Source organism: Falco rusticolus, chromosome 10 (assembly GCF_015220075.1).
Source record: "Falco rusticolus isolate bFalRus1 chromosome 10, bFalRus1.pri, whole genome shotgun sequence".
NCBI classification, from domain to species: Eukaryota; Metazoa; Chordata; class Aves; order Falconiformes; family Falconidae; genus Falco; species Falco rusticolus.
The window spans coordinates 15,831,407-15,844,635 of record NC_051196.1 but is presented as its reverse complement, the minus strand read 5'-3'; the positions used below and the strand labels follow the sequence as shown (position 1 = coordinate 15,844,635).

The 13,229-nt window shown below is 39.3% G+C and overlaps 1 protein-coding gene across 4 annotated transcripts in view; it reads left to right on the top strand.

Annotated features, from left to right (window-relative positions):
* NELL1 (neural EGFL like 1) overlaps window positions 1-13,229 on the top strand; it is a 292,015-nt gene that overhangs the window by 36,060 nt on the left and 242,726 nt on the right. For all 4 annotated transcript variants that reach the window (XM_037403130.1, XM_037403128.1, XM_037403129.1 and 1 more), the window contains exon 4: window positions 4,345-4,515. In XM_037403130.1, coding sequence (XP_037259027.1) covers window positions 4,345-4,515 — 171 coding nt within the window. The remainder of the gene's footprint in view (window positions 1-4,344; window positions 4,516-13,229) is intronic.

The window sequence follows — 13,229 nt, the reverse complement described above, 5'->3', positions numbered from 1 at the left end:
CTTTTTCTGCTTCAGGTGTTTTACATATTCTTACTTAATGTTGATAATGACTTTTCCAATTTTGTTGGTCATTACATCCACAGCAGTTGTTACCAACTTTAAGTATACCTTCAGGCACCTTTTTTCTCCTGATCTAGAAGTGAAATGAGCTGTCAAATGGACAGTTAAATATTCACTATGGCTGTGACTAAAAGAAAGGGGGGGGGCAGGGAGGAAGGCATTAAACATCACTGAGTCAGGCTTTATCCTCTCATAACAATATTTGTGTGTGAGGTACATAGAGGTTGCAAAAGTTTTCAGACAGAACTGTAAAGCATCTTGATTGTGGAATAATATTCTGTAAAGCACATTGCATGATTTTAAAATACCCCAACTTTTTTGATGTGCATAAAACTAATCTGAATTTAGCAACATGTTTTTCTCTTACAGATTGGGATTTGAATGAGACACTGTGGACAGACCTATAAAAAGCATTTGAATTCCATAATTGTATAAAAGAAGCCAGCAGTAGCTTAAATGCTTAGCAAACATGGAAATACTAGTAGTGGGAAAATTTTAGCCAAGGTCATATTGTATTGCCATTCCATAAACAGTGAGCTTTCTTAATACATGTGTTCTGGGAATTTAATCTATCAAAATACACGTTACTTTTGATCATGCTTGTTTAAAAAATATATTAAAAAAATCTTCACCAAGAAATAACAAATAAAACAAGAAACCATCACTCAGTGCTAACAAGTTGTCAAGTAGATGACTGTCTCACACCTCTCTTTCTTGGAAAAGGTCTTGAGGAGGGTAGCAGGGGGCTAACTGAGGTGGCAAGCTGACATGCAGGCTTCATGCAGATGTGATACAGAAGCAGAACTAGTTGTATACTCGGGGATCTCCCTTGGGCTTTTGATACGGATCTCATGGCAACATTGAAAGTTCACACTTGCTTACTGATGATACGCTTATTGAGGCGGTCCCAGATGCTGCAATCCATTTGGGAACCCGACTCGTTCTGTTCCTATGTTTTCTTCTTCCTCACAAAGTACTAGGAAGTACCTACAAAATACCTATTAGGGATTAGTTAATTTTCTCGCCTCTTGTTTGGTAGCTTCTGTTAATTCCCCCCTGTTATTTATTTACTTGTTGGTTAGTAGTAGATAAAAACTTGTTCAATGGCATTGCAAGTCAAAGATGAGATAGATACTGTAAAAAACCCAAAACATTTATTTTCTCTGGCTTTACTAAGTATTTTCTCACAGGTTGATGGTTTCTTGCCTAAGCTTATGTTATTCCACTTGTTTGTCTTCCATTCCATGATTTGCAGACTAGAACTTGAACACAGAGCAGGCGCATTTATTTTCAGAAGTGAATGGCCTTTATGTCATTGCTTTTTGAAGAGAATTTCCTCCACAGTATGGTGCGAGGAGGAAAGAGAAGGTGATGTTTGCTATTGAGAAAGCTATTTGCATATGAATTACATTCTAGTAGAGAAAAGACAACTACATTTTCTGAACTGTGAACATTGTGAAGTGTGTATGTAGTCAAGGTCTTGATGTGAATTTGTGCATCTTCAAAAAAAAAAAAAAAATCAGTGCAAGTGTTGGTTTACATTGCCTTGCATTTTTTAAATACTTGAATTAGGCGTAAGTTGGGCTACTCCAGCCAGTTTCTGCTGTTGAGATTTTGTTTACTGTTGTTAGTCTGAGCATAACTGCTTTTGATTTGCACTCGGTAAAGGGTGGTGAAAAATAGGTGCAGAATTTGTCTGCCATCATCTTTGTTTCCCATCAATGAAGAGGTAAAACCTGGTGTTGTGTGCAGTCCTGTGGCACTTAGCAGTACGTTAGGTGTACATGTATAAAAATGTCAGCACTGGCTATTGCAGTAAACTTTAACTAGTCACTTTTGTATTATATATATTAGTCAGGAGATTGACAAAAAACTCAGTGCCTAAACAACAAGCTGCTTTTAGACCTGACGTAACTATTGACACTAAAGCTTGTCAGATGCAAAACTATGTTGCTTTGCAATTCCCTATGCTGTTCAAATAATAGAGCATAGATGTGATTAAATACAGTATCTGAGCGACCTTTCCAGGATTGGGCTGTTGGCTTTTTATTAACAAGCAAAACATTGTGTGGTGAGCAATTAGCTCTGTAGCTATTGGAGATTATGAAGACTGAGTGCAGTAAGTGATGTGCTTCCTCAACAGCAGCTCGTCTTGCTCTCAGGCACTTAAGCTTCTATCGTCAATCATGTAAATATATATGTATGTATTTATACAAATACTTTGCGTGTAAGAGAGATTCTGCAATGTTATGAAGCTTTCCCTCATTTTTTTGAAGTTTTGTGCCTCACCGCTGTTTATCTGAACAAGAGAGAAAGAAAATCTCTTTAAGACTTCGTTTTGTGCTTTGACAGCAGATGGTAATTGTGAAATGTTTAACTTTGTAAGTATGATGTCACTGACAGTGCTTGTCCTAGTGCTTTCCTGGCTTGGAAACACCAGCAGCAGTATCTTCTACATATAGACTGTGGTGTTACTGAGCATCAAAGTAAAGTAATAAAGACGACGTCTCCAGATTTCTTATGAATGTGATTAAGTTATTTTAATGTGAGGTGGTGGTGATTAGCAGTTAATCAACTTTCTGCTCTACTGTTTAGAAAACTCCTATTGCTCTGCCCTCTTTGTACATTCATGCCCATGAAACAGGCCAGTTCCTTCATAACACCAGCCTTTCTTATTTTTTCCACTCTGTACTGCATGTATTTTATTTGTACCTATGCCTGCTGTGTTTTCATACTGTTTTGATTTTGCCTTTGTCTGCTTGTGTTTTTTACTTTGCCACTTGAGTCTTTGATTCAGGTGACCTGATAATGCTCATATGTTGCATGAAAAATGTAATGGCAAGGCATCAGCAGGATAGAGGAAGGCTGGAGTTTCTATTTTGGTCAAGATTTATTGTCTTGGTGTTCTTCTTTCTAGTCTGTTGCAATCTTTTGCACATGTTCCCAGCTAGTGTTTTATCTCATAAGTAAGTTCCTCCCAAGGAACTCTGTTTTTCAGTTATGTTCTAAAAAGCCTCCACTTCACTGCTAAGAGCTATTCGTGATGGAGTGCGCACGCCTCATGTAATGCTTCTGCACACTGGCTGTTAGGGTCTGTGTACAGCCAAGCAGTGTAAAAGGCTTGTGTGTAAATGAAAATCAGCATCTGGATATTTACTATTTTGTGTTGCAATTAATGTTTGGAAGTAGATTTCATTATTCTACTGTTTTTGGGTTTTTTAAACCTAAACTAGCACCCATCTTTCAACTGCTGTGTTGAAACTGTGTGTTGTCCAGTAGGGAAAAACATGGCACTGTGGAGGTGGATGGGAGTAGGGACTGCCTAACATCTGCACTCAGTTGTAGAGTTATTTCTGCTATAAAAGGAGGTCTGCATCTCCTGCTTTCTATGCCCAGGGCTTCATTTTAGCAGGAAAAAAAAGAGCGCCTTGATTTGATATGCTGTAAGTGCTCTGTGTGAGCTGAGGTCCAAGAGATGATTTCACTATTTACACTGTCAATGTGCTACCACCTGGAAGGGCTAAAGTCACCTTAGGAACAGAGTTGGCTCCCCCCACCAGCATGAAGCCAGTTAAGAGCCATGCTTTGTTAGCTCTCCTATGACTGTGACAACTGGCTGAAGGTTTTGAATGCCTGATTGTTATGCCAGGTGTTGAGACACCTAATCCACCCAGGAGGTTTTGTTCCCTTGTAAAGCTGAACAATTACAGCTGTAACAATAAAAGTCAGAAAATGAGTTAAGCACAATTGCATGTAGGGGAGTCCTAAAAGGTAAATGTGGTTATTTTTTATTTATTTTTTTAAAAAGTGAATTTGCAAATAATAAATACAAATTTAATGATTTCCTAGCCTAGTGGTTTTGTACCTTAATGGCTTCTTTTTTTTTTTTCCTCAGTGGTATGTACAGTTCTTTATTTTTGCATTTCCTACAAATCCTGTGTTCATACAGAACATTTTGGTGAAAAGGATAAGGATCATTTTCTTGTAGTTGAACCCGTTCTGTGGGTAAAAAGAGGATTTCAGTTTCCAGGACTATTGAATGGTGTTTTGGACATGAGCTGTTCTTGTGTAGTTGGTATGCTTCTAACACACTGAATGTATAGTCTTGTTTCTCTGCATCTGTTAAAAAAATTAACAGGTAGCTAATCCATGTTGAGTAACTTCTTTATATTGTGACCTTCCATTTGGTGTTTGCTTAAAGAAGTCTGTGAATTAAGAAGAAAGTCACAGAAGCAATGAATAACCAAAAAATGGAACTGATTCTTCTTCATGTTTTACATACAGCTATTTTGAACTGGAGAGCAGTGGCCTACGGGATGAAATTAGATACCACTACAGGTTTAATGGGAAGTCAAGGACAGAGGTGTTCCCATACCGTCTGGCAGATGGACAGTGGCACAAGATTGCTGTGTCACTTAGTGCATCCCACCTTCTGCTCCATGTGGACTGCAACAGGTAGGAAAATATGTTCAGTAATTTATATTTCTTAAAAATACTGCTCTCTCCTCTCACACAGGAATAAAATTGGAAAAGGAGATTTTTTTTTTTAATACCTGATTTAAAAAGCATGGTTAAGTGCCATGGGATAAGAAAAGGAAAACAAAGCATTAAAATGAAACAATTCATTGAGATTATGAACAAATGCGGAAAAGGTTGATTGCTAACTGGGGAGTATTAAAGGCATCTCTGTAGTTTAGGCACTAGCTGATGGTACATTTGACTGTGATTGCATTTAAGTGTGATGGATTGGTGTGCCGTCTGTTCTGTTGTGAACTGCTTCACTCAGCATACCTGAAAACTTAAAGAATAGATAGATGTGTCAGAGGCATTTTAATTTTATTTTACATAATCAAGCAATGCACTTCTTACTGTTTTTCCACCAGTGCCACCCTTGGAAACTTCTGAGAAGCCTAGAAGCTTCTTTTTGCATGTCTAGAACTGGTGCTTTGTGTTTTCTGAAGGGTATTCTGTCTGTCATTGCACTTTTTTTCCTTTAGAAGTTGTGAAGATTGCAAGATGGCAGATTGTCAGGATTTCAAGGAATAAAGAGCAGCAAACTTTGAATTTCTCTTCTCTAGAATCTCTCTTGCCTTGGGACTTGATCTCACATGTATTGAAGACTTTGACTTTTGCTAACTTAGTGGTTGATGAAACTCAGAAAACTTGAAGTTCGGATCTTCAAAATAGTCTTTAGGAATGAGGAAAATAAACGATCACTCTTGGTGTCTTCTGGCACTGAAATTAATACAAAATTATTTGATGGCTTCAGTGGGAGGATCAGCGTATGCATTTTTGAATTGTGACACTTAAATGGATAGAGTGAAGGTAGCAGATTTTTTTTTTTCCCCAAGTCTTCATTTCGTTCAGGCAAGCAGAATGAAGTTACATGGGTATTATGGCAGTATGTGGTTACTGGAACATTTGAAAAAACCTAAATTTTGACCAAAGTAATAATGTTTTGAAAAGAAGGTTATAACCATTTTCTGAAACTACATTAAGTACTGACAGTAAAAATCTAATCTCAAGGAAGGTTGCTTATTGAATCCTTTTATTTGGACCCTAGAAGCAATTAAATGCTTAAAGCAATTTTAATGTCATTGAGGTATGAAATCTACAATTTGTAAAGAATGTCTTAATTTCAGTTGTCTTACTTATCTCACCATTATTTTTTTATCTGTTATATTATTTCTTTGCTTAATACAGTATATACAGTATACTTTTTTATTTGTTTATTGATGTACTGGGTTTTGGGACAGGTTCCTCATGATCTGCTATGATCTCTTGTGGTAGTTTTTTTTGTGTTTGGTTGGGTTTTTCTTTTTCTTCCTTTTTTTTTTCTTTTTCCCCTTTACAGACAGCAAATGTGTTTTAGGAAGACCCTTTTTAGCAGATTGTTCTGCTGCCTGCTTTCTTGCACACAATGTGAAAGGAAGACAACACAAAATGCCTGCCTGATGCAGAAGTCTATCCAGAAACAAGAGAGCTGCACATGAGAGTCATGGTGGTGACCTGATTTTCTCTACAACAACAAGCAGCAATAGATAAATACAGTTATGGAATGAGCTGTGCTATCATATAGGTGATAAATGTGTGTAGCTGTCTCTGTCAAGTAGCCCTAAACAGGACCGATCCATCTAAGACTGTTGCTTAAGATGGTACATCTCAAAGCTGTGCTCCCAGCATAAATCCATACCTAAATGCCTCTATTTGGCTGTGTATTTGTAATGTTTTATGAAAACTCTTGCGGAAAAGTAGTGGGAATAATTCTGAAAGCATGACTTGAGGGCAGATCATAGAAATTTAAATGAGGAAAAATAAAAGGGGAAAAAAAAAGGAAGTCTTAAGTTCCTGACTCAGCTGTAGCATCTCTGTTCAGTTAATTAGAGAATTTTGTGAATGTTGATGTTATAGTTTCCTTTATTATATCTTAACCCCCTACATCTTTGACTTAGAAGAGGAGTCAACATTTTCTTCATCTTTGTACTAGCATTTCCTGATGATGCTACAATAAATGTCAAAGATGTGAACATGAAGAGCAAGCCAATGAGGGGTACTTATGAGCACTACTGAAAATCCTAAGCCTTCCTCATGCTAGCGATAGGAAAGCTGCAGCTGAAAGTATGCACTGAATCCAGTGTTAAGAGCTGTAGACTTTGCATGTAAATGTCACCATTTTAGGCTGGTGTGGTGTCAAGTGGCTCTCAGCAGAGTTCAGAATGCCTAATGAGAAGCGATGCTTCTGCAAAATTAATTGAACAAGTAACACATAGGGAAAGAGAATATAACTGCGGGCAATAGATTGACCTGTCCCATCTCCTGCAGAGATTGTGTGTCATCAGAACAAGAGTTTAACCTGAAGTGTGCCTGTGTAGTTGAAGTTCTGTCTTACTTACTCTTCTTCCCCTGTAAAAAATCAAAACAAAGCAAAAAGGAAAAAAAAAAGATGAACAAAATTAAGCCCTTGATTACTACCAGATTTCTTTAAGCGGGTTGCAACATTGCTTCCTTACAGACACGCATTAATTTGTAAAATGGCATTACTGCTTTTGTCTGTGGCTGTGGTGATATGTTATACATTTGGAAGGCTATTCTGAGTGATTTGTGAATGCAGTGTTATTAAAGTACACTTGTATCTGAGAGTGCATTGGAAGTGATTGCATTGAGAAAAATATCCAGCCACAACCTAATTTTGCTACAGGATTTGTACTGGTATTCGAAACTAGTCTCTGGCCTGCAAAAATTGCAATAGGTCAGAAAACGTTGGAGATGAAACTTTTAATTTGTAAACACAGTCGAATCTACTTTTATGCTTCCCAGCCTAATCAACCACATGGCTCTGATTTGTAAAATTGCTTTGACATTTGGTACTTGATTGTCTTTTGGATTCAATTCAAAGCTGACTTTATTTTTCAGACCTGGATAGGTTAGGGAAAAGTACTTGAAAACTAGTCAAAGCCTTCAGTGCTTTTAAGAGTCATCTTTAAAACAGTGTAATTGCCTCTGTTCTAATGAGGTGTAATAGGGTGGGGGGGGCATATGTATCAAAGGAGCTGTATTTCCCCAGTACATGTCCTTTTGAAATCTGCTCCTGCTACATCTTACATGCTCCTTTAGGTGCTCCTTCAAGAACAAGGGGTGAGACTTGTAGCTGGGTTTGATGCTAGAGCTTGCAACCACTGATGCAGGAAGATATCTTGGAGCCCGGACTGAAAACCTGTTGAATGTCGCTGGACTCCTCTCACTGACTTAGAGAGCCTTTGTGCTGGGCTTACGCAATAATCTCTCACCAGGGATACATCTCAGACAACTGGCATAATAAGCAGTGGGTGTGCTTGCCAATGTGTTTTTAACATTCTACTAAAGTTCTGAAAGCTTAGAAAAATGAAAAGACCACATTAATTATAAATGTACCACTGATGTGCAGGTAAAACCTGTGCTGAAACTAACATGAAAATTAAGTACGCTGCTTTTAATTTTGTTGTATCTCCAATGCTGAGTCCACTAGTGGTGAATGAAATCTTGTTTCAAAATATCGGTGATGTGTAGGATCTGTGCTCCCCTACTTTAGGGAAAAGACGCTTGCCAGGGGCTTTCCGGTGAGTGTTCAGGTTGAGCTAGAGCAACTGTGTCATTGGCAGAGGGTCCTTAAGTTACCTATGGCACTAAAGGGTTAATATATAATGAAAAAAACACTTTTGCCGGGCACCTTCACAGATTTGGCCTCTTGGGGGACCAGAGATAAAGGACCGCTGTTCATACCTGTGTTGTCAGGAGATTTGCAACTCCCAGAGACTGGCATAGTCCTACAAGAGCTGGTGTTTGTCTTCACTGGGAGTTACTTTCAGCCGTAGAGTGTGTACTGTTGCTTGTGGTACCTGACTGGCCGCTGAAACGCTTGCCCCCTATAGCAGTAACGACCCAGGAAAATGTTACTTTTAACAGCGTTAAGAGAAGGTGAGGGACAGCATGGAGCCTACAGTTTAAGAGGTGATAGGCACTGTATCAAGATATATTTATTGACAATTTATTTAATAAATATAAATTCCAAATTGCTCTCAGTGCGTGTAATTAATCTGGGGAGGTAAGCTTGGAAGGTGCTTGCTTTATTTTTTTATTGTTGTATTTCTCAATAACCATATTACTACAAAGGTACTCACCTGTTCAGACAGTATTGGTATTCCTTTCCTTGAACTCTGTGGGCGTAAAACAGGGAAAGGCACTTTGTTGCAAAAATTAATGTTTTCCAGTGAAAGAATGTGCTGGAGTGCCTTTTACTATGAATGCAGCTGAGGTTTTGATGGATGCTCTTAGCTGTTTGATGGAGGGGGTTGGTAAGAGCATAAGAGAATAGATTATAAAACTGGAGCAGGCTTGGAAGTAGTCTCCAACTGAAAAAAACACGTTGTCTGCTTCTTTTATGTTTCTCCTGATAGAACAGCGCATTAGGGAATAAAAAATGCATGAGCAGTGAGAACTTTTTAATTGGAAAAATAAATAAATTAAAGCAACATAATCCAAATATGGGAATCCAAGACCTCAGAGTTCTTATAAATAAGATATTCTGGCTGCCAACCTGAGGTTTTCAACTTACCTAAACAAAGTCCTATGACTTTAATTAAAATGTAATAAATTTAAAGAAGGTTAAGGAATGTGTTTAAAAGAGGGATTCACTGCTTTACTTACTGTAAAACACTTCCTCTTGAGAGAAGATGGCATGGTGGCAGTGTTATGCAGCTAGGTAATTTACTCTCAACATTTGAATGTGTTTTTGTGACCCAGATTGCCGCTTTGCTCTTTTAAGCTGTAGCAGAAGCTGTCAGAGAAATGGTTACTTTGGTGGAGTGCTATAATTGTGCATTACAGGTGCACCCAAATTCAGATGTCTGGCATTGTGGATTGGAAGTTAATTTTCACCTACCGATTGTCCCTTTTGTTTGACAGAAAGGCTATAAACTTTTTAGCATGAGAGGGATCTCCAGCTGGCATGTGGCGTCGGCTGCTGTCAGGCCTGTATCATTACAGTTACTGCAGTTAAGCTGCAAGGAATTGTTCAGGATGCATTCAGCATTACTTGAAAAAAGATTTTTTTTTTTAAAGCAGTTTTTTAATAGCCAATTAATTTTTCATTGAATGGCTAATGCAGCAGCAGAATGGTAGTATGGGTGTGAGTGAAGACTGAATGATAAGTTTTAACCCAGCCCTAATTATGATGAAGATTAATTTTTTTCATTGCAGAAAAGTCAGTTGAACTTTTTTTGTGGACTGCAGTGATAAAATTGGGAGAATATGAGCATTTATGAAAGTGCTGAAAAAGTGCTATGGAAAACAAATGATAGCAATCCGTACCTGTGCCTGCCTTGGATCCTTTGACCACCCCTAGAAGGCAGCAACCACTTGCACAGGTACCCGGGGTGCCATGCTGCAGTGAAGCCTCACACAGCTCCTGCTTGGAGAGGAGCCTGCATCCGCTTTGGTTTCTTTCAGGATATGATCAGAGTCCTGCTGAGCAGAAGTCAGCCTCTGGGGGTTTGGTTAAAGGTCTTCAATAAGAGCTTGTGGCAGTTCCCTGACTTTTAGGGACTTGCAGAGCCAGAGTTTGGTAGCTGCAAAGCCCAGCTACTGCTGAATGTAGTCTTAACACTGTTTTTTCTGATTTAGAACTGGGGACTTGGGGTATTTTCCGGTGAACTGAAAATGTTGATAGACAGGTTGATGGCTTCAACAGGGCATAATGTGTTATGCTTTACCACTGCCATCTTGCATTTATTGTATTTGTATGCTATGGGCGTGTCAGGGAGAGAGGATGGATAATGGTAGAGGAAATAATCTTAAATCAAGGCTGGCAAGCCTCGAATGATTTTGTCATTTCTTAAAGTGTGTGAATAGGCATATTACCCCATTCTCAGATATTTTTTATGTTGGTTCAATATACTTTTAGACTTTTTTTTTTTTAATGTCAAAGCAATAAACCCTTAAATTGGGGTGATTACTTACAAGAGCAGTCTGACAATTTAGCCTGCATAGTTTGAAATGTATCTGGATATTTGTTTCTGTGGAATTTTTTCAGGGAGAATCTCTTGTTACTTGATTCTGTTTTCTTTTCATTTGTTGGAGTGCTGATGGGGGTCTTATAGAGAGAGAGGTGAGCATGGTATATGTGAGAATCAACCAGATAGAGCAAATGTTTTGAGTTCTTCCATTTCATATTGTAAAAACAACTATCTTGCTCCAGCCAAGCACATGAACTGAGATCCAAAACATAAATGAACTCTTCTGTTTGAAGTGGTTAGCTAAACTCAGGAGTTTAGAACTGGAAGTCACACAGGGTAATACTGGAACTGAATTGAAAAATGGTAGCATAATTTTAGTTAAATACTTTTATAAGTGTTGGGCCTTTGCCAAGGAACAGATGAGAGCCCCTCTGAACTATTCAGAAGCTGACTTGGGATCTGAGTCTCCATATAGCAAACAGTACAGAGTCTTTCCAAATGATCTGAAACCTCCTGAGTGCTGTGGGGGTGTGAGAGGGTGACTAAACAAACAGGGCTGAGACTGATGAGATCTGTGAAACCAGTCTGGAGTTTTATGAAGTGGTTTAGTACTTGGGGAGTCTTTCTTTGAGAACTTGGAATAATTATGAAAAGGTAATTCTTGTCAAAATCCTCAGGTTGACTGCAGGTAGGTGGAGACTGCTTGCCTGCATTTATTACTACCCAGAACCTGACAGTCCACATAATGGCACCATTTAGTGACAGAGTAAACTGATGACACTTAGTGGCAGACAGTGGTGCAAGAGCAGTCGTGTTTATTCCTTGGGTGTGGGGAGCTGGGGTGCTCAGAGGTGGAAGCTGTCAAGGCTTGGTAACACTGTGAGTGTGGCTGTTGTGGCTCTGGGGTGTTAGGCGATGGCGTGGATCTTGCTGCAGCAGCGGTGTAGTATCCTCTCTTTCCCTTCACATGTCATGCAGAACCACTTGGCATATTTGCAGGCTCAGCTGTGTGTGAGAGTTGTCTCCAGGCCTCCATTATGTTTGGATGGTCTTGCAGCATGTAAGGAGGTCAAGTGGGCTGAATGCAGGGGCAGCCGAGTTTCTGGTCCTGGACCATAGGGTGAGAGCTGCTTTGGAAATGTGCTAATTGAGAGAATGGCAATGGCAGTCCGGCCTCATGCTTCAGAAGGTGAGGTATTTCTGGGAGGTGAGGAAGTACTCCGTTTCTAAACGGATAACTGTTTAGTGAGCTGGTTAATGTGTTTCTTGGTTTTGGTGGTGGTTTTTTTTTTTAAAAAAAAATAAATATCAGATATTGGCCACTGCTTCTAGTTAAAATACTTTAATGATATGAAGAACCATTGTTGTGCTCTGTATTGCCAAATTAATGATACATTGAAGGAGCAGTAAGGTGAAAGATCTTAGTTTCATCCTCAGCATAGGAGTAAGGTAACATGCCATTTCCAGTCCTGTAAGTTGTTTTCATGTCTGAGACCAGTCAGTAATGAAAGTATCAGCAGGAGCCGCATTACTTAATTGAGCTGCAATTTCAGTGGCATACCCTTCACCATGTCAAAAGTGAAAGGAAATAACTAGCACTGTGTCAACTAATACAAACGAAGGACTTCCTCAGCCCTACCTGAATCTTTGTGCCGTGCCAGCCACTTAACTTAAACTTGACGGAAAGACATGCTGTGCTGTGTACTTGGGGTGAAATCCTGGCCCCAGTGAAGTCTGCAATGAAAACTCTCATTGACTTCAGCTGAGCCACGCTTTCACCTCGTGAGTATGTCAGATGTTGTGAGAAATGAGCTCCAAACCTGAGTGCTGTCCCTGGAGAGTGCTTTTCTATTTGTCTGCCTGGTAGTTGCCATCAAAACTTAATTTTAGAACCGATATAATAGCTTTTTCTATGTTTACTGTATGTTTCATACACCTCTTCAGTCATGGCCAATTAGTTACTATGGAGTGAGTGCAATGTTATCTTTCAAACCACCAAGGCTAAAATGGGCAGTTGAAAAACACCATGGGAGAATGGAGATGTGGTTTATCCGATGAACCTGTGGTAAGAACTGAGGAACATGGAACCAGTCTGCCCTCCATGGGGTTAGAGACAGTGGCTAATGGGGAGAAGTGGCAGCTCTGGGGAGAGGTAAGTGCTGTTGCACAGCGCTGAGACAACACTAATGGGAGGGCTCTGGCCCGAGTGTGGCAGCAGAGGCAGGGTGTTAACAAGGAAAGCCTGTGATCCTCAGCCTGCAGTTACCTTCAGTCATGAAAGGGAATTGGCTCTGGAATATGGGTGAGATTATTTTATGATTACATACAAATCACTTTGTATGATGATATGAAGCTCTTGATGAGATGATCCTGTGACAAGATACACTGTAAGGCAATTAACTTCTCAGCAGATGATTTTTTGGAGGGGCGGAAGAAGCTGTTTAGTAGAAAGGTTGCTTATGGCTGGCTTCCTTTTAAATTTCTTTTTTTGTAGCAGTACAGAAAGGTGTGGGAATCAAAAGCTTGATTCTTCTTGCAGTGGCACCTGTCTTACTGTACCAGGTAAAGTGACTTTGGGGCCGAGAGTAGCGTGAGACAGAAATGACGAAGGTTGCATGTATTTTGTGGAAAAGGACTGTTTCTAAGCTGTAAGTTTACTGTGCTTCAAGGTCTGCTGTA